The following is a 21453-nucleotide window of genomic DNA, read 5'->3' on the forward strand; positions in this document are numbered from 1 at the left end:
AAATTATATTAATGTATTTTGGCGAGATTCCGTTCCCACGGGGAGTTAGGACGAGAATTGCTACGAGGCATCAGTAAATGCTGAATTTGATTCGACACTGGCACGACGTCTGAATCAGAGTTGTTTCTTTGCCGTGCTACAGTCGAACCAAATTGCAATTAAGTTCGGCAGGGCAGAAGCACGACGCCTGAACTGGGCCTAACATAGACTTTCTGAAAAGTCCTTCGTCTTGTTTATTCAGTACCCGCCGGACCTCTCGCGACTTCGTTGCTCGCTCGGCCGCTTCGCGATCCTAAAAACGGCCGCTTCGCGGCCTAACATCTTCTACCCCGCTTCGCGACCTAACATTTTCTACCCTGAAATTTATGAGGTCGACTTGTGGCAAGTCTAGGCCTAACAGAATAGATCGTACCGGTCGGTCTAGTTCTTTGTGCTGGATATCGTGATGACAGAAATTGGCGTCACTGTGACCTTCATCTCTTGTCCTTAGGTGGGTGTTAAAATAGAGCTTGTTGTCCCACACAGGGTATGGTTTTTATGGTACTTCTTTTTTCTAAACAGAGTCAGGATTTCAAACCTTCGGCGACACCCCTACACCCAAACATGGGTCTATTTTCATGCTAAAAAGAGGCTACTGTGTTTATCATCCTTTAAATCTTTTTCGCAACAAGCGCAGTTTTGAAAATTGTGGAACGTCACTCTGATATTCCCCAGTTTTAGCTGGGGCATATCCGGTCACGTGCCGCGTTGTGACCAATCGCGCGAGAAAGCGAAAATATTTGATGGATAGACCCCCTTCCCCAAAGCTATTACAAAGGACTTGGGGGCTGGGGTAAGGGAATTTTGCTAAATCAAATTCGATGATGGCCATACCTCTGAGATAGACATCCTTAGTCTGCAGGGCCCCTTAATTATTATTTCAACATACAGCACCTTCCCTTACTTTCCTCCGTTCCCCCCCCCCCCCCCCCCAAAAAAAAAAAAATGAAAATAAAATAAAATAGCCAAATAAGAAAACAGTTTAACCAATCAGGGCGCTTATTTCCTTGGGCTATTTTCTAAAGTGCAGGTGCTTAGACGTGCATGGAATTTTTGCATGGTCGGAAAGGGCCCGCGTTAGCCTGGAGTCGGTCAGCAGCTACGAGGTAGTTATCAGTCCATGTCGCTTGTTCCATCCCATCGTCACAGTATCAACATGATGGCGGAGGGTTTGATGCGCTAGCGCTACAGCTTTTTGAGGCGTGTCGCGTTTTCACCCTGCTAGCACACCCCGTAGCCCCTAAACAAACTATGGGTGATCGTAACAGAACGCGATCAAAAATTTACGAGAGATTAAACAACCCAGAACTTCGCTGTAAAACGGGGTAAGTCTTGTTAAGAATAGTGAAACTGTACCTTCCGTCTCCAGCTACTTTTATTGTAGTGAGAACTGCTGCGAGTGTTACAGAGAAAAACGTAGCTTATGTTTTAGATCTTCAAGAGAGTGTAAATTATTATTTGTTGGTTCCCTATTACACCTGTATCGCGTGAACAAGGTGTTTTCATCGATGGGATATCAAGGTAGTCTTCTGTTTCGTTTTAGAAGGCGCTATTAAAATGTGTTTGGTTAAACACAATAAAGCCATTCTTTACTTAAACTTTCACGTTAAAGTGAAGTAGAAATTTGAAAACAAGGTTTCATGTAGTGCTTGTCGAGGTTAACTGCGATTTGTAATCATAAGTAATGTTAAAAAGAAATCGAGTCACAAAGCTTGAGTATAATAGTCGTGTGAGGTCGTTGCGCCATCTTGGACGGAAATGCTGAAACTTGACCGTTTGTGACAATCATGTGATTTCACGTCAAGATGTCTCGTCAAGTTTCCGTGTTCCGAAATAAAATTTTACCTCTGACATTATCTATATACACTGTAATAACACATGCAAGTACATAACAGTACAGGGTATGTTGTTTATTTTTGTGAAGCCAGTATTCGTCATCATCCTTCTACATAAAGATAAAATTATGGTTAATGGTGTAAGGGATGTGGAGAATTTCTCAAGAATTTTCTGTTCAACTATGTTACAGGGAAACACCAAGGAACTGATATATGCATACACATATTTCCTTTCATGTGAGAATATTTATATGTTTGTACATGTAGATTTATTGTCAAGCAAGCAGAAGCAGAGAAATGGACAAAATCATGAAGCTTAAATGAATGCCTCTAAATTTTTAGAGCTACTGTGTAGCATCTAATGAAAAGCATGATAATCACAGCAGACATGTACATGTAGAATTGTTTGTAGTTGAATATCTTATTTTCAACCATAATTTGATTCAACCATCTCATTGTAGTAACTAATTGGTAATTCATAGACCCAATTTGTTGCCATGGATACTTTGCATGGCTGTAAAAATGTGCTAATGAACCTCATTGAAACTTTGCAGTTGTGGTTTTTATGGAAACCCAGCATGGAAAGGCTACTGTTCAGTATGCTACAGGGAAGTGTATCTAAAACAGCAGAGGGCACGGGCTGCGTCACAAAGCAGAGAAGACGCGTTATCAGGAGGCTCTAAAAATTTGCATGCAGAGGGTAATAATCAACATTGTACATTTTTCCCTAATGATTTCGGTTTTTCATAAATGAGATATAAACTAGTAACTGCTAGTTAAGATTCTGAAATTTACATTAATTTTTCCTCACTAGCCCAAAAGTCCAAGAACAAAATGTAGAAAAAATAAATAATCAATAGCATGCACATAAAGTGATGGGTGCCTACACATAGACTGTACATGCCAGTTGATCTGTAAGAGGAGTGACATGCATATTTACAGGCTGGAATGAATGAATTTAAACTAAGTGATGCATTGTACTTCAATGTGTACTACTAAGCTGTCACTAAAATAATGGCCTCCAAAGTGCCCAGAATTGGCCAACACCATGCATACTACATACACGTTCTTAAAGCATGTTGTATTTTTATGTGGATTTGATAATCCTGTCAGGGAGACCAGGATGTGTATCCATGAAACTCCTGGATGGTCCTGGTGGATGTCATGTGTGCTTTTAATTTAGCTTTGCAGTCAATGAAAGTGTTGTGCACTAAACCATCTTTTTTCTTGTGTAGTGGGACGTGAGGAGGAGGAATCTTCAAAACTAAAGTTTAACAAGTTTGAAGAGAAAAAGAAGTTTCAGTTAGAGTCAAAAAAGTAAGTGTCATTGAACTCGTTAATTCCCATAAATGCACTAAGTTTTAGGCAAACTAACACATGCATATGTGTTTTTATTTCAACAGACAGAGTGTAAAGAAATTATTCAAAAAGAGCCCTGGAAGATCTTCCTTACCAGACGACGCTCCAGCTGCAAATGTAACCCTATCGCCAGGTAAGCCAAGCCAAGCCCTTCAGAACATGCAAGTATAAGTTGCCTCACTGTACTGAATCAGTTGTTAGTGTACTTTCCACTGTTTTTTTATAAGCGCCTGTGTTATTACACTTGACTGTGCGTTTGTTTAAGTTGCTTTCTGTATTACTTGAATGTAATCTAGTTGAGCCTCAGAAGAGTGCCACCAGTTTCCGTGAGTTCCTCAAGACTCTCAAGAAACCAGCAGCACAAGATGTTAATGATAAATGCAAGCTGTAAGTAATTTTTAATCATTTTGAATCAAAGTCTGTGTACTGTGTTATTACTGTATGTGGTGGAGACACTTTCACTCCACCAGTGAGTTAGAGAGCTCTTGTTTCAGCATTTCTAATGGCAAGTCAGTGTAATATACAGTGAAAGTGAGATAATTCTATCACTCAACATGCCTCATAATACTGTATTAGTTCAACATGTAGACACTTCAGAATGGCTGTAACAAGCTCTATCAAAAAATAATAATGATAATGATGATGATGATCATAATAATAATAATAATAATAATAATAATAATAAAACTGCCCTAGGCCCATGGATTGAACTCGGCACCATAAGTTAAAAGCGGCAAGACTTTAAGGACTTAAAATAATAATAATAGGAAGAACAACAATGAGGGCTATTATACAGCTGTTCATCAGTGTTCGAACAAAGAAAGACCTGTCTTTTGAATAGCCTGGGGCTACTGGATTTTGCAGTGTAGCTTCCTGTGAGAGATAATTTAAGTCATTAGTTTAATTTTAAACTAGCTAGTAATATTTTCTTTTTTGGGGAGGGTGGGATGAGGTAGTGAGAATAACTTGTGGGAGAGTACATGTACATCATTGACATCATACAGCTGTAGCAGTGCTACAGTTTTCTTTACATGCTATACATGTACATGTATGTACATGAAGTTGTGTCAATCTTACAAGTGAAACCTGTTAATTATATTGGAATTGAAATTAATTAGAACGGCTGCTTTTTCCACAGGTTTGTTCAAAGGATTTTAAACAACCCATCACTGAAGGTTGAGGAGCAGAGTGAAATGGTTCATGATTTTTATGGGGTATGTGCTGTGTAGTATTGAAACTTAATAAAGACACTCTTGACCTAATTAAGTTTGATTGATGTACTTTATATATCATGTTCATTGATGTTTTGAATCAGTCCTTACAAGTTTGTTGATACTGTAAGACTGTAAAGTTCCAGAAATAAAAAGCTTAAAAACTTTCACATTTACATGGTGTAGCAACCTTTTCTTGTGGTTACTTTTGGAAGGTCCTTCATGTGCAGTGTAGCGTATGGTAAGACAGTATTTGTGGTAGCTGAACATGGACCAATCCATCACAGAAAAATGATGCTTTAATGAAACTGTGTTGGAGGCAAAATAAAATTATATGTGTGTAGTTCTCATTGGTATATTCACGTAACATTTTAGGCAATGTCCGAACACCTTCAGTCACATCCCTTGTTTCAAAACCAACCACAAGAAGTGATTGACAGAACACTAGATGGAGTAGAGAAATACATCATGACCAAGCTGTATAGAGTGTAAGTTCCACTTTAAACTGACCAGTTTTATTTGTTCTTAGTACTGCCCCTAACAAGAGTCTCATTGTTGTCGTTAAATTGATGATAAAGTTTCTCTGTTGATCAGATGTTTATCATGAAACTATCATAAATTTATTTTAATGACAATAATCATTTCTGTTGAAAGGTTTTTCTTTTTTTTTACAACCAGGTACAACATGCATGTGTTGACTTAACAAACAACCTTGTATATCTTGTCATCCAAACAAATCTAAGTATTTTCCGTATTACCATTAATCACTAATTTTTTCAAACTGTTACAGTAAGATGGTTTTATGTTTGCAGTGTTTTCTGTCCTGCCTCCACTGATGATGAAGCAAGGGATTTGGCAAATCAAAAACGTATTCGAAGTTTTAATTGGATTACTCCTCAGCATTTGGATGCTGCTATTAATCCTGACAGTGACAAAGTTCAACAGCTGATTGAAGATGCACAGCAAGGTAATGTTGGAACATTACCAGTATGTTACTCTAGAACAAACAATGTTGGTAGAGCTGGCTTCATGTGTGCCCCAACTGAAGCCTTAAAACTCAAGATGCTTGCATGTAACTCCACTTTCTGTGGCGCTCAGGTTTTATGCTGTTAATGATTTACTCTAAATGTTTATGTAAACTATTCTCCCTGGATGGGTTATGAATCACTGGTTACCCACAGCATTTTTGAGTGTTATTATTCCAAAAATTATCTCTTGTTATACTACATGTACATGTTACTGTCTTCCTGAGATAAGTGCACAACAGAAGTGTATGTAGGCAAGGAACACAATATAAAATTAATTGGCTATTTTAAAATATTAGAATTATGGTGCCTAGGTTTAGGGGAGTAAAACTTTATCGATTTTTTCATCCCCCAGTTTTGTTTCATGGCTTTAAGCCCCTGTTAAAATACAGGTCAGTATTGTAATGTTTCAAAAATGTTGTACCATGCATACACATACAGTGTACATGTGTCCTTTTTGTTACTAATCTTGTGTGTGCATTTTCCAAATGTTCTCCTGTAGACTTGGTAGAAATAAACACCAAAAGAGCTCCTCAAGACAAACTGGCTTGTGTTGTTCGATGCTGCAAGAACATCTTTAGTATCCTTTATCAAAATAACAATTATTAGTTTTCATGTTTAATGTTTAGTGAATTGATCCTATTTACAGCACTGACAAATCCTTACAGTGTACAATCATACACATTATGGGGCCATGTCACGTTACTGCCACATGCTGGTAAATCTGTGTTGTAAGGATAAAGGCACACAGATTAAGACATGGAATTTGGGTTGCTTTCCTTCCTGTAGAAATTTGCAGTGCAATTCAGCTGGTGTTAAGATATTTTTTCTTCCGCAGTACAAGTGGTAGTCAGAGTGATTTTGTCAATCTTGTGACCTAATTAAATGCAAACTTTCAATGTAGACAAACATGTATGCACTAGTACATGTAACTTATATCAGCAAAGTGAACTGTCAATCCAGCACATGGATTGGTTTGGGCCACAAACCAAAGTGCTTCATTACCAGTATACTGTATTCCTTTTGGAGACCAACTGTATTGGCCCTCAAGCATGTTAGTAGGGCCCAAAAAAAGTGCTGTCTGGTTGTCTGGGACAAGTAGATTCTCCTTCTGGGCAAGTACCTTTTCATTCTCACTTGCCCAATGGGCAAGCGATCAGGCAGGTCGCCTGCATTAATAATTTAGCAAACTAAGACTTGCCCAGAGCAAGCAATATTTGAGAGATACTTGTCCCAGCATTCAAGTTTTTTTCGAGCTCTGTGTTAGGCAATTTTTTTTTATTTTTTTTTTTTTTACCTTGACATTTTGGTAGAAATTATCCATCTATCCACACCTGCTGGAGGAGCAGTGAGCGCTGACGATTTTCTTCCCTGTCTTATTTATGTTGTCTTGAAAGCAAATCCAACAATGCTACATTCTAATGTACAGTGAGTAACTATATTATTTTGTTCATTCACAGTTTATGTGTACATCAGCCTTGTTATTGATTCAGAAGTAATCCGTCAAAGGTCCAAGTGGCAAAGGCCTTTTCTGCCTACATGTGACTTTGAGAGATGTTGATTTGGTTACTTGGTTAGTTGAGGAACAGTGCAAAAACAGGAGTAAAAGGGTTCTGCTTGTAAATGATTGAATGTCTTGAACAGGCTATTGAACCCATATACGTACACTGTTAGCTGTGACAAATACATGTAAACAGCTCACTAACACCTCTAAAAGTGTGGTTTACAAGGATATACTTCTTTTATTTATTATTTAATAGGTACATTTCAAGATTTTGCAATCCTAACAAACTGATGATGGGAGAAGCTGGATATTACTTCACAAACCTGGTTAGTATGAATTCCACCCCTTTTTAAAGTCATACATGTACATTCATGACGTCACTGTATCTGTGACTGTCCAACTAACTGACCCACATACATAAAGCACATGTTCTACAAAAGTCATGTACAGGTAGTTACATTTACATTGTAACCTTGCTTGAAAGCTGAATGTTACTATAAATACATGATGTACATGTTATACTGTTTGATAACATATTGTATTGTTGTTTGTTTGACACTATGGGGTACATAAGTCTCAATTACCAGCCACTGGTAAAATGAGCCATTGCTCCATTCCTCCTCCTCCTCCTCCTCCTCCTCCTCCTCCTCCTCCTCCTCCTCCTCCTCCTCCTCCTCCTCCTCCTCCTCCTCCTCCTCCTCCTCCTCCTCCTCCTCCTCCTCCTCCTCCTCCTCCTCCTCCTCCTCCTCCTCCTCCTCCTCCTCCTCCTCCTCCTCCTCCTCCTCCTCCTCCTCCTCCTCCTCCTCCTCCTCCTCCTCCTCCTCCTCCTCCTCCTCCTCCTCCTCCTCCTCCTCCTCCTCCTCCTCCTCCTCCTCCTCCTCCTCCTCCTCCTCCTCCTCCTCCTCCTCCTCCTCCTCCTCCTCCTCCTCCTCCTCCTCCTCCTCCTCCTCCTCCTCCTCCTCCTCCTCCTCCTCCTCCTCCTCCTCCTCCTCCTCCTCCTCCTCCTCCTCCTCCTCCTCCTCCTCCTCCTCCTCCTCCTCCTCCTCCTCCTCCTCCTCCTCCTCCTCCTCCTCCTCCTCCTCCTCCTCCTCCTCCTCCTCCTCCTCCTCCTCCTCCTCCTCCTCCTCCTCCTCCTCCTCCTCCTCCTCCTCCTCCTCCTCCTCCTCCTCCTCCTCCTCCTCCTCCTCCTCCTCCTCCTCCTCCTCCTCCTCCTCCTCCTCCTCCTCCTCCTCCTCCTCCTCCTCCCCCCCCCCCACCCCCCCCCCAAAAAAAACACCAAAACCACCACCACTTCTGCCTGAACTCCTCTTCCTGAGAACAACCTTTGAGAACCGGATAGGAGGGAGCATCAGAAACTAAGTCTTTAAGGTACAATGTTCAAGAGATTAGCATGCTGTGTTTGAGATCTGACCTCACCAGTGATGGTTCAGCTCTTGGTATTAGTCCTTAGCCAGGACAGTTTCCTCCCATTGCCTTTCTTGCCACAGTATAAAGATTTAAATATGAATGCCAGCAAATTGTCACTAGAACGATTGAAAATAAAACTGGGAGATGACATAACCCATTGCAAAAACGTGAGAGGACTGGGAAAGACTATGGTTGTTTTCGGTTTGTTTGAAAAACTAAGATATTCAAATGAAAGATCAACTAAATTTGAGAGTCTTAAGCAAGAATAGAAGTATTTAGAGGAGGAAAATGGCAAAATGATAGCTCTTCAAATATTACCTAAAATAGAGAGTTTGTATGGATTGGGTAGACAGGCCACAAAATTGTAAGGGTTTGTATGGAATTTTGCAACTTTTGCAAGGCTCCCATTTGGACAATTTTCCACTGAAAACTCTCAAACTTGACTGGGTAGCTTTTCTTTCAGTAACATTTCAGCTGAAATGTTTAGATATTCAGTCTAATCAATGTAAGAAACTTGTCTCAGTCCTCTCACGTTTCTGCAATGGACTATGGGGTGAGATAGAATCTCGTGTTAGTGGTGCAGTAATATTCCTAATCACTTCATGCAGCAGCTTGATAGTGACAGAATGGAATGAATCTTCAGCTGAACTTTACGGGTCACCATATAGGCCCACTAAATCATTTCATTGTTTTGCTTACATTAAATCTAATGTTGCGTGACATTTCTTTTGACAGTGTTGTGCACTATCGTTCATAGAGAAGCTTGATGCACAGGCACTGTCCATGTCTCAGGAAGAATTTAACAGGTGAGTAATGTGCATAACAAAGTTTCACTTGTGAAAAATGTATTTATGGGTGGTTAATGTTATAAGAGAAGCCAGTGACACAAGCACATTCAATCACAAGTTCTGTTAATTTCCCATTAAAAATTTCTCCAACTTACAATCACCAACATTTACCTTCTGTTACATTATTTTAATTTATAGTAATTACTAGTTTTATCATACCTACATGTAACCCTGGCAGAATGTTAATTATAGAACACACAGGTGGCATACTCAACTGTAAAATAGTAATATGTGCTACTAAAAGTGACATTTAATAGTAGAGCTCCTGAGCTCATTGGGAAAACTTTCAAAAATATTTTTCAGCTGGTGACTAAAAATTGCTCTCTCAAACAGTGCTGAATTTTCATATGTAGTACTTAGTTGAAGTTTCAAAGGTGCAGTGGCACAGATTAGAGTAAACGTAACAATTAGACTTTGTAGTCCAGCTATTAAATGCAGTACAAAATGCACACAAGACTTCACTGCTATACCATGAGTTATCTGCCTTAACAAAGTTAACCATGATTGTAATGTGAACCATTTTCATCTCTGTCTGTTTAGATACATGTATGGAGATGAAAGCGATGGTGCAGAGCAGACCAAACTTAAAGCAGAACCACCTGTGACATGTAAAGGACTAGAACTGATGAAGGTCAGTCAGTACTGACAGTAGTGGAGTGATCCACATGTATTTTTATCAGCTACTGCCTTTTTTTTTTTTGGTTGTCTATCAACTTAATTGGTCACAAAATTACAATATAATTAATTAAAGAAGAAAAGGACCAATAGGAATTGCACGAACAGGAAAATAAAGTTACCCATGCGAGGCGCAACCCTAGAAGCTAGTAAGAATGGTGATAGAAAATCTTAAATTTGATAAAAATTACAATAAAATCTAATAATTACTTATAGTTAAAAATTATAGTTAAATCTAATTAATTACAATAGTTTAAAACAAGATGCGGATAATATTAGTCACAGAAAATTAAGAGCGGTGACAAGGGCAGTTACGGAAGAGGAACCAGGAGCAGGGCAGACCAAACTTAAAGCAGAACCGCTTTTGTGCTTTCCTTGGTATTAATGTACCAACTGTTTTGTACAGGATGTTGTGCATTTATGCCCTTGGGAATTTCATCATCAGTCTTGTGTTTACAATAATAGTTCATGGGCAAAGGAACTATATTGAAACCTCTGCAATGTTCAAACATGTTTCGTCTTACTATCTTTACAGTCCAATCTTGAAGTGCTTGGTACTTTAAGAGAACGGCAGCTGAAGCTTAAAGAAGATGCTCTTGTATTACAAGAACAAATGACAGAATTTAGGAACAATGTCGTGAAAGAGGTACATTACAATATCATCACTTACACTGTATGCTGAGTGCCTAATACACGGCACTTCGTTGTAGTTTGCATACCGCGTAATTATTCCATCAAATTTTCTTATGTTGTTTGTAGGTTGATGCCATCTTGGCAGGAACAAGTAAAGGCAATACATATCTTAAATCTACATTAACAGCAAGTGAACCGCTTGAGACAACTGTGGCTGCCAGCTGATGAGTCATTGTTAATACAATGTACATCAATTTATGTACATGCAACTTAAACCTGCAGTGTGGAAAATGTGGGAAACCTGTGACTGCTGATCAATTAGATAATGCCAATATTACTAATGTACTGCAAAACTGCAATGCAAGTGAGGGAAACCTGTGGCAACTGATCAATCAAGTAATGTCAATGTACACTGTATATTAATGTACCACAAACCGGCAATGCAGAAAGTGAGGGAAACCTGTGGCTGCCAGCCATCAAATAAAGGCAAAAGCGACACATACTGGAAATCTAGGGGGAAGCTTGCGAGCAGTAAGTTTGGAACAGCTCATATGGCACCCAGAACTGTTCTTCAACACCTACATCTTTGTACACACAAAAAAAAAATTGATAATAATCTAGGGAGGAAGGTTTCAGGCAACAAGCCTGGGACAGCTGTGACAGCAATCAGATCTGTTCTTGGCCACCTACAGTTCTGTGTTCTCTTGAACTCAAAAATTTTTGCATGAAACTTCGGAGATCATCCAGTTTCCATGAAGTATTTATAAATATATTAATGTGATTCATATGGGGTATGAAGTAATGAGGAGGGAAGGGAAATGAGGAGGGAAATAGGAAATGAGGAAATAATATTTCTCTAGTATTTTTTTCCAAATGCAAGTAAATTATATGACATTCTGAATTCACACCAGCTACTTTGTCACCTTTTGATAATTAGTTTGTTGATCAAGACAGTTTAATTGATTAAGTTGTAGCCACCAGTGATTGGTTTAATGCGGAACTGTAAGAGTAAATTAGGTTAACTTTTTTGTTGATATCCAAGGTAAACATTTTTTACAAAATTCACATGTAACTTCTGTAAGTTATGAAGAAATTATGGAGGACTTAGTGGACATGTTACTGATTCAATGTTCACTGAAATTTATCCGTACACAAAAAATGTTTTCTGTAAGAGATTTTTATAATTATTTTATATTTTATTATTTAAGCCATAGCCTCATTTGTCGCGAAATTATGAGCCTCTCCGATATTTGTCCGTGGACATTTAATATCTGTTCCCAGAAGCGAACAGTCTTCCGGGAGGGAAACTGTGAGCTTCGAGGCTTTTGTGTTTATTATCCTTCAACAAACATTTTTCGCAACACGCGGGATCTGCCAAAATTGGGGAATATCACTCATATATTCCCCAGTTTTAGCTGGAGCATATTCATTCACGTGACGCGCTTGGACCAATCGCGTGCGAGCGAAAATATTTGACGGAGTGAAGTGTAAAGAACACAAGCGCCCCTCATCACTTCCGGTCGCTGTGAAGCGCTAAAGCAGCCGAAAAGGAGTAGGGAGGGGTGGAGGGAGATGGGCGGAAGGAGCTGTATTTACAGGCTAGTGTAAATTGTGCGCTAAAATTGATCAAAAATTATCTGGCTAAACTGAATTGATATTTATATCTTATGAGAAATTTTGTATCACACGTACAAGCTGTGCATTGACATTCTCTTTACTTTGTCTTTCAATATACAATGTTTCGTCAGGACTTAATAAAATTACATAACACTGTAACTTTTCTCAGCTTTGTGTTGCGAAATGCCACCGCAGGGGACCCGATCTAACGTGCTTGAGTACCAACAGATTCATTCTCATATAATCATTCTGTTATATAAATAGTAGTATTCAGTTTATTTCACCGAAAGAGTATAAATTTCTGCTACAGAAATTGTTTATTTACACTCCCAGAGAGAACTGTTCTTTGACGAGGGAGATCGAAAGACTAGCCATCAAACCCGCCTGTTTCAAGTTGTGAATGTTTTCCTCACACGGCAGTATTAAACAACAACCTTTTCCGTGAGATTTTAGACATAAGATTCTTCGTTTTCCCCGTGCATTTACTGCTGTTTTTGCCGTGTTTGCCTCCCAAGTTAGATGGCGTCAGAAACAGTGAAAAGATCTATGATATAAGAGAGAGAATAGATAGCGAGAGAGATAAGAGAGAGGGAGAGAGAGAATCAAGAGCCTCATTGTTTAGATCGATTTATAGACCTCGGACGCAAACCCTCGGGTGACTCCTGAAGATGCACTCTTATGGATACTTTGGAAGTAGTGTCCTGTACAAACACTTCTTAAGTATTGGATTAGTAAAGGCGGGTTGTGAGGGTTTACAGTCTCTTCAAGCACGTTCGTCGTATCAAGAGTTTTTCAGTAATTAGCGCTTTCTTCGCCTCACGTGACAGGTAAGCACGTTCGACAAACTTTGCGATAAACCTTTGAACCAAAATCAATGACATGATTAGTTATTAGACATTTCTTGCCACACCCCTATATATTATATATATTTTTTGGATCTGAAGGCAAATAAGTTTGACAGATTTGCTTTCCTGCCAAGCAATCAGGTTCCAGAGCCCAGCTGGAGTTTATGTCAAACAATTTTTGTCTCTTTTGCAGTCAATCTCAGTGACGTTTTCTTCTATGAACTACTGTGGAACAGAAATATTCTCTCCATTTCACCGATTACATGAAAAAGGATTGTCTTTAAAACGAGTAAATTGAGTCACATACCTTCGTGCGTAACGTCACGCTCATTTCACGGATGTCGTGATGTGAATTAAGCTCTGCGGATACAATGGTACGACAGTTTTGATTGGCTGCCCTGACAAGAGCCATTGTTTTTTGTATGCTACTATTGGTCAGATTTTTGTGAAATAATTTTATAATGGCGTCAGCTGTTGAAAGTGAATAAATTTGGTAATATGATGTGAGCGAGAGGATGATACGTGTAGGTGAGTTTTACTGTCGAAGGAAGAAGAAATACTGCTCGCCGAAAAACAGCTCTTACAACAGAATACTATAGAAGGTCAGCGTCTTTAATAAACAAGGGATAACAGGTGTTTTTCTAAGTTTAAAGAAAGACAGCAAGGAATGGCTGGGTTACGGCAAACGCCGCCCGTGGGAAAAGAATCGTCATTGCCGTGCGCGCCACCGCCAAGCCCTATCATGGGTTGTCGTCGAAATCTTGGTTTTGCTTTGTTATCGTCGTCGCCAGAGTTCCACGAAACTCAAGAACTTGCAGAAATGAATGATTCTTTAGTTGTTGCTCTTTCAAGGATGAGAGTTGAACAGTCCTCGTTGAAAAGGAAAAAACATTCGGAGCACGAACTTCCCCCAGGACTGGAAAACCACGATCGAGCTCAACACGAACAGAAAAGGGCAAAAAATAATCAAAGACAATCGGGAAGTTCATCCCTGAAAAGGCAAAGCCTTTGCACGGAATGTTTATCGACCGCTGCTGTCAATAGTTCATTTCCTGTGCCAAGTACGTAGAATTTACTTTGATGTCTCTCGAACAACTAGAAGCTATATAATCAGCTTTTGGTCTCGTGGACGAACGTTCGTGTCTTGGTATGAATAATTTTGATTTTTGCCATTCTTGATGTAAATTCTCTCTCAAGGTGTAAATCACGCTATCGTTTCACTGACATTTTTGTACTTCGTATAGTTACCATTTATTTTGGACAGAGTTTGCCTTAATATATAAGCTTAATTTTCCCTCAGAATGAAAGGACTAAAAATTTCGAGGCATAAATTTATTCTACTGTCGAGATTTTGTAAGAAGCCCAAAAATATATTGAGCTTTTCTTGACTTCACTATTAAATAGTGGTTAAAAGGGCATTTTAATATCTTTGAAAGAAATCCAGAGCGAGAATTTTACATAGAAATTTAAATGGGTTACATCGGAAAGCCCATATAAGACTTAATATTTCTTTTTTTTAACATTGGGATGAGCTAATACAATATGGCGTTTAGCGCTCGCTCTCAGCGTGTCTGTACAGGGTGTAAACTTGTTTCAGAAAATAGTCTACATGTAGATGAAAGAGCTATTTATATTTTGAAATTATTTTAATACGAAAGTAAGAAAAATTTATCGCTGCATGAAATAGCGACAAGACAGAGATGTATTTTATGTTTAAAAGAAAGAAAATTCCCAAGAGAAATATTTGTATCATTAAAATGTGATAAGGGTGTGAATTGTGGTTTAATTGGAATTGAAGTCATAATGCCTTTGCTTACAGTCTACTAAATGTCCTCCCTTGAAAGGTTTGTGTCAAATTTTCCACATGTTTCTTGCATATAGCCCTGGCAGATCAAATTTTGTATTTAAAATGTATTTGTTTTAATGTAAGTCTTACATCTTGTCATATATTTTATTTAATGTGACAAAATACTTCTGAGCACGTAGGACATATAGTACAGTGGACATGTTCTTTACAGTTGACATGTAATTAGGATCAGCTGAACTTTGCAGAAGCCCACCTTGAAAGGATAAGCCTGGTTTTCACTAACCCATAAACATCAGCCTTCATACACAGACACAGTAGGAAGCTGATAATTAGTGCCTTTTGTCAGGAGAACTTCTTAACAAAAGGTGTTACTAAACAGAACCTTTCTGCTTCTTCTTATGTTGCTTCTGTTTTGCATAAGTGAAAACCAGCCAATATGGAGCTTTTTTGCCATATCTCTTGCCTTAGTCAACCATTGCATTTAGGGGTGGCAAATGGTAAATGCTAGAAGGCGAGACTACATGTAGTGTTTTTCTTTGTGAGCCTAAGACACTGATGCTTTAGGTTGTGAGGCTTCCAAGTGTTTTAAATACGAGAGCATGATTTTAGATGTCATTTATAAAAATAAAAAATTGTGACTTTGAGACTTTGCTTAGCCTTTTGAAAAAATAAATACTCTGAAACAGATTTGCAAAAAAATGGAGACTGAGAGACACACATAACTACTGAAAACAGGAGATTGCAAGACTTATGAAATTCAAAGAAAATTTTGTAAGACCTGTAGTTTTTCAAGCAACATGGAACGTTTACCACCCCTAATAATTACAGTTTAACAATGGTACGGAAAGTTAAGTTGATACATCTGAACTTGTTATTCATATGAATGTACGTGATTTTCAATTTTTGCATGTGACATCATCTTTTTCCACAAAGAGACTAGCTATTTTTGAAGAAACTGGAATTATAAGAAACAAACAAAGTCAAGTTTTGGGGATTGATCGAAACTGTACAATGTTAATGTTCAATATTCCAGTGTCAATAGACAGTTTGGTTGAAATAACTTGCATGTTTCAATTCAAATTTGCTTCTGCAAGATGCCAAGATCCTTTTACGGTTGGACAAGTTCCTGTTTTCATTTTTCATCAATCGACATATAAAATGACATACAGCTGCAATACTACTTCAGTGTAAAAGACTTAGAAAGTAATTTTAATGGTTGACTGTTTATGAGGATACCACAAGATCAACAGATTAAGTTCATGTCAACTGGAAACTGTACTTCAAAATTAACAATTTGACAACTTGTGGGGATAGGTTAAATTTTTTTAAGAGCAATTCTCAGTTTGGCGATTATAACTTCATTTTTCACATATTTGTCAATGGGTTAAAAAAAGTTATACCCCTCAAGGCTTTTGCGGTTTTCTTGGCCTTTCAGTTGTCTTTGTTTATCCAGAAATGTTTGCATCACAATGTCATCAAGAGTGGTCATTTTAGACTCAAAGTGTATTTTGTTCTGTACTCAAAGTGTGTATGGAGTGACATTTTCTTTCCTGGCCAGTATTATTCTCTTACTGAGGCACACTTTGAAATACTTTCCAGTTTACCAGCTGATTATCAAAAACATATTCTGCTGTGAAAGGTGATGACATCACAAGTAGTACTGAGAAGGATGTAGCTCCCTCAGGACTGATTTTTCTGGAAGGGGTCAGTGGGTTTATACCAAACTTTCTCATAAGTCAGAGTGAGAATATCAGACTTCGGTCTTTTCTGTATGGTTCTCGTGTACTTGATTGAAATGTCAAAACTTCAGGCTAAGATTTTTTACAGGACAGCTCATTCTCCATTATTGTAAACATATATCAATTAATGGTGAGAGAGTTAATTATTTTATTATTTTATAATTTCTTGTTTAATGCGATACATGTACATGATTTTGACTGATGGGTTTTACCTGGCCAGTTTTGGCCAGCACAGTGCCAGTAAGGTAAAGCAGGCTGCTTCCATTTGACCATAAACCAAGTTACAGCCATTGTGTGTGAGCCAAAAGGCCTTTTTCACTTTTCTTACTTCAACTAAGAGGTGTGAAAATTTTCCTTTGCTCCTGGATTCTAATTAAGTGATCATAGTCTTATTCTCAGGTGCTCTAAAGTCAGTTTTAGTGATAGCAAGTGACCTTGGGCCATCTGAGAATCAGGCTAGTGATTATTAAGCTGGTAGCAAAATCCACCAAGAAACAAGTTTTCTATTGATGAGTGAAATAAATTTAAGTTCTCTAACCCTTGCAGCTATAATGAGCTGAGTGTTAACAAATCAGTGCAACAATGAAGTTTTGTATAATTTAAAGATGATTTGAAAACGGCCCATAACACAGTGTCTTCCCCCAGCTATTACTCTGCATGGAATTCAAGTCCATCCCCTGAGTTATGTCAGGCTCCATGGGAGTAGCCTGCATTGCAGACACCAACAACATACCACCGGTTACAGGGAGATTTCCATCTGGAACGCAGGCTCCATGGGAGGTGTATTGGTCTGATGGTTAGTATGGTGGACTCCAGATTGAGCAGCAAGGGCATAGCTAGGGGGGTCCTAGGGTGCCTGTGACCCTCCCCCCCTCCCTGCCCCCTCTCTTTTGTAAGTCTTTCTTAAGCAAACAACCCAAAAGATGGTGTGGAGGCTGACATGATAATCTGGTGAGTACCCTCACTTTGACACAGTGTGAACCCCCTCACTCCCTTTGAAAAATCCTAGCTATGTTCCTGGAGCAGTCTGGGTGCAGTCACTGTGTTTGTTCTTGGGCAAGACACTGCTGACCCATAGATAGGGATAACCGCAAATTTAATGCTGTTAGGGCGATTAACCCTGCAATGGGCTAGCATCCCATCCAGGGGAGAGTAGATATATTCGTAGTCACTTCACGCTACAGACACTGGAGATAACTGCCAGCCTGATAAGCCACAAGGCTCGCATGTCACATTCCAGGTAATTTAACCTTATCAATGCCTGAATATGCCATATGACAGGTGATGGAAACATTAACTTGAATCCAGTTTTACTATATAAATTCAGTGGTGTTAGCCTGAAATGACAGTCATCTCCTACCCTCAGCCTAATGCCTGGGTGAGAGATGTCTGACATTTCAGGCTACAGTGTAAGTTTAAAAAAGTAAATTATTTACAAAAAATTATAAATATTTCTACTGCTCTTAAACTGGAAATAATCCTGAAGTCTTCTGCGATCACAAAACAGCCGGTGGAGGATGGACAGTGTTTCAAAAGAGACGGGATGGCTCTGTAGATTTTTTTCCGAGCTTGGGATTATTACAAACGAGGCTTCGGCAATCTGAACGGCGAGTTTTGGCTGGGACTGGACAAGATTCATCGCCTGACTGTGAGCAGTAGTAACAAGCTTCGTGTTGACTTGGAAGACATTCATGGTGCAACAGCATTTGCAGAATACAGCTCGTTTTCTGTGGCAAGTGAAAATGCGAAATACTAGCTGAGTTTGGGAAGTTATACAGGTGAACTTATCTCTGTGATATTTGTTGTTATTTTTTAACCAAGTGCAGAAATTGCGAAATATATTAGAGTTTACTGCAAAACAGCTGTGCTGGTTGATCTTTGCAATAATTTTCTCCAAACGAAAAAGTCCATATAACATGCTTCCAGTGTTAGAAAACAAATTAAAGCTGCATGCTCGAGTGCTAAATGTATTGACGTGAACTACATCCAATAGCTTACTATCGATACCAAAAGCAGTTACTTCTTTATTGCGTGTTTTAAGTGGCGTTTGTTTTCCCATTAAATTCAGCTCTTCAGTTATGCACCGCAAATCAATTAGCTTTTAAGAGATATAAAACCTTAAACAGAATTTCGCACTTCAGTATGGAATACCTGATTTTGTCAATCAAGTCAATAACAGCGACCTCTAGATTTATTTATCCAGGCGGTCCGGCTTATTAAGGAGTAAAAGTCAAACGAGCCTATCAATTCCCTTGGATTAAATTGTTTATCATCGCTGGTGTTTTGTAGCTTTAACAAAAGCGAATGTCAAAATATTTTGTGAAGTTTAACTGAAGAATTAAAAGGCGAATACAAATAGAGGTTCCAGAGAAGCAATGTCTTACACTAAAGTATCTCGATCGGTGATTCTTGTTCCTTCAAGTTCTTTAGCAATGTCGCTCAAACGAATTTGTGCTTGATAATATTAGCTGGGTGAGTAGCTTCTTCTTTTCCCAGGTACTGCAGGTGATTCCCTCAGTTATCACCGTGGCCATCCATTTAGCACCAAACATCGTGATAATGATGCCATCTCGGGCAATTGTGCGTCTTCTAATAAAGGTGCTTGGTGGTACAACACATGTCATCATTCAAACCTCAATGGTTTATACCTTAATGGTAAGGTGGATACTCAAGGAATGTCGTGGGTCTACTGGAAGAATTCGTACTACTCTGTTAAGAGGTCCGAGATGAAGATTCGTCCAAAGGACTTCTAACATGTATGCAGTGCCATGTTGCTCATGTTACACTGGAACCAAATCTAATTAATAAGTTATGGTGCTCTTGCATAGGTTTCAGGTGTCTTGGCGCTGTTTTAAAAACGCTTCGCTTGCACGTGTACTTTGACGCAAATCAAGAATCAACTCAAAAATGACCTGTTTTAGGCTGCCGTTACTGGAACGAAAAAGGCTGAACACTGTCCAGTTAATTGTAAGCTCTCTGTTTCTGTCTTGACATTCCGTTAAACAGTTTTCTCAACAGTCTGATGTCCACTCCAAATATCTCGGTCAATTTTTACATCCGTGAACTCAAACGTTTAGTTTTCCAGTATTTTTACAGCGTTCTACTAATTAACGTATGTAATAGTGAAAAAATGATTCCGAGGTTATATTAGTGTAGTTAAGCGTGTGGTGCAAATAAAAATATAAAATGATATTGGGGAAACGTTTTCTTTGACTGTTACATTGCGATTTGTTGATTTCCCAATAAATATCAATAATTTATTTCTCCTTCCAAAATTAAGTTAATACTTTGTCAAAAAATTCCTTGGATCAAAATAATCGGGGTTTATTGCTTTAATGTGGCTTCAATAGCCATTGAGGCAAAGATTAAAAGGTTCAAATTCAACTCCCGTTGACGGCCAAAGAGAAAGCTCTATGTGAAAACAATGCAAAGAGAGTAACGAAACTAGGAATGGAAATTATTAGCTTCACCGTGAACATATGCTATTTTATGTTGTAGTAGGTATGGTACGCAGTTGTGAAATAACTTTGAATTTCCTGCATTTCCTTTCAATTTATTATTTTCGGGAGTTTACTCCTCGCGGGGAAAATGAGAAACGCAGGTATCCAGCTTTGAGCAAAAAATTTGCATAAAAATTCCCAGCTGGCAGTACAGATCCCAGTCAACCTCGTTCCCAGGGACTTTTCCCTTGTACAACTGCAACAGAAAGTATATCTGCACTTCGGACAAAAAAGGTGTAAAGGTGTAAAATGTATACATCTTCTTCTAAGCAGAACATCAGAGAAAAACTTTTAAAAACATTTAAACAGAATGAGTGACTTAAAGAAACTCATAATGAGCCTCTTGTTATTTATTTGTTTGTTTTTTGTTTTTTTTTTTGATGATCGAAAAATACATTCTTCGGAAAGAAACTCTCCTTGCTCACTTCCACAAACTTGAGACGTCATTTCACACTGACTTATTCAATCAAGAGCAATTTAATTCAGGCCCCGTCCACACTATACGGGAGAAATTTGAAAATGGCATTTTCACTCTGAAAACGCACGAAATGTTTTCCGTCCATAGTACGGCGAAAGAATTTGCAAACGCAACAATCACCAGTCGTTTTGCATTTGTGTTTGATGTCATCGTTTTCGAAAAGCTCCGTTTTCAAAATATCTACACTAAAACGCAAAGCCGGCGTTTTCAAATTCCTCCGGTTTGCAGAGCGTTTTCGAAGACCTCCGTGTTCGTGACGGATTAGTGTGGACGGTAGGCCTAGCGTAGGTCGTACGTACATGCTGACTTATGCATTGTCGTAGAAATGTATAAATGATCACTGAAAATCAGGCAAAGAATTTTCAAGACAGGCTTCAAGGAGTAAGTACAATTGCAGTTTTAATTACCATATTCTTGAAAGTCTTAACAGTGAAATCTAAAGTCTAAAGTCTTTCCTTGGTTTTCCTTAGTATGTATTCATCTCAGACAGGACTAATTAAATCATATATGTCATGCAAATTCCTCAGCAAAAGTGCCACGCTTGATGCATGCTCCAGTGACCACCAACAATTGTTTTAAATTAAATTCATTTAAAATTTATCTCTTTGTATTTCTTGACCTGTTTAATAACTTATCGCACGCATGGGTCTAAAAGAAGTGGTGTTTCAGTGATCAGGGTAGTGGCGGATATGATTAGGCACTGAATTATGTTTTTCAATTCTGGCTTTTGACAGGAAGACGAGGAAGTAGTTCCCCTACACAATGTGATTCATTGATACATCTATGAAATATTTCATACTAATAACAATCTGTCAATAACTAGCTCTGCACGGCGTATACCGTAAACTGCCACTTATAAGCCCTTGGCTTATACAGCTTCGTAAGGAGTTTTGGATGGGCTTATAAACGGAGGGGCTTATCTTCTGGGAAG

At 38.7% G+C, this 21453-nt stretch overlaps 1 protein-coding gene and 1 pseudogene across 1 annotated transcript; both read left to right on the forward strand.

Moving 5' to 3' along the window:
• The first annotated feature begins 1153 nt into the window (after positions 1-1153).
• LOC110043826 (rab5 GDP/GTP exchange factor-like) lies at positions 1154-14773 on the forward strand. The gene is made up of 15 exons (XM_089275634.1): positions 1154-1364; positions 2429-2574; positions 3110-3191; positions 3278-3366; positions 3530-3620; positions 4372-4447; positions 4820-4932; positions 5257-5411; positions 5972-6049; positions 6783-6897; positions 7230-7299; positions 9116-9186; positions 9769-9859; positions 10439-10549; positions 10663-14773. The coding sequence occupies exons 1-15, from the start codon at positions 1291-1293 to the stop codon at positions 10759-10761; spliced, it is 1461 nt and encodes a 486-aa protein (XP_089131760.1). The 5' UTR covers positions 1154-1290; the 3' UTR covers positions 10762-14773.
• On the forward strand, positions 13666-19732 carry LOC149101631 (microfibril-associated glycoprotein 4 pseudogene; annotated as a pseudogene).
• The last annotated feature ends 1721 nt before the right edge of the window (positions 19733-21453 follow it).

This window comes from Orbicella faveolata, unplaced genomic scaffold, assembly GCF_042242905.1.
Source record: "Orbicella faveolata isolate gen_17 unplaced genomic scaffold, um_ofav_v1 contig_37, whole genome shotgun sequence".
In the NCBI taxonomy this organism is placed as follows: domain Eukaryota; kingdom Metazoa; phylum Cnidaria; class Anthozoa; order Scleractinia; family Merulinidae; genus Orbicella; species Orbicella faveolata.

Coding starts and splice junctions, on each gene's coding strand:
- LOC110043826 (XM_089275634.1), top strand. CDS start 1,291: ATGGGTGATCGTAACAGAACGCGATCAAAAATTTACGAGAGATTAAAC. Junction 6,050..6,782: donor ATGCTGCAAGAACATCTTTA/GTATCCTTTATC, acceptor ACATTTTGGTAG/AAATTATCCATCTATCCACA. Junction 10,550..10,662: donor GGAACAATGTCGTGAAAGAG/GTACATTACAAT, acceptor TGTTGTTTGTAG/GTTGATGCCATCTTGGCAGG.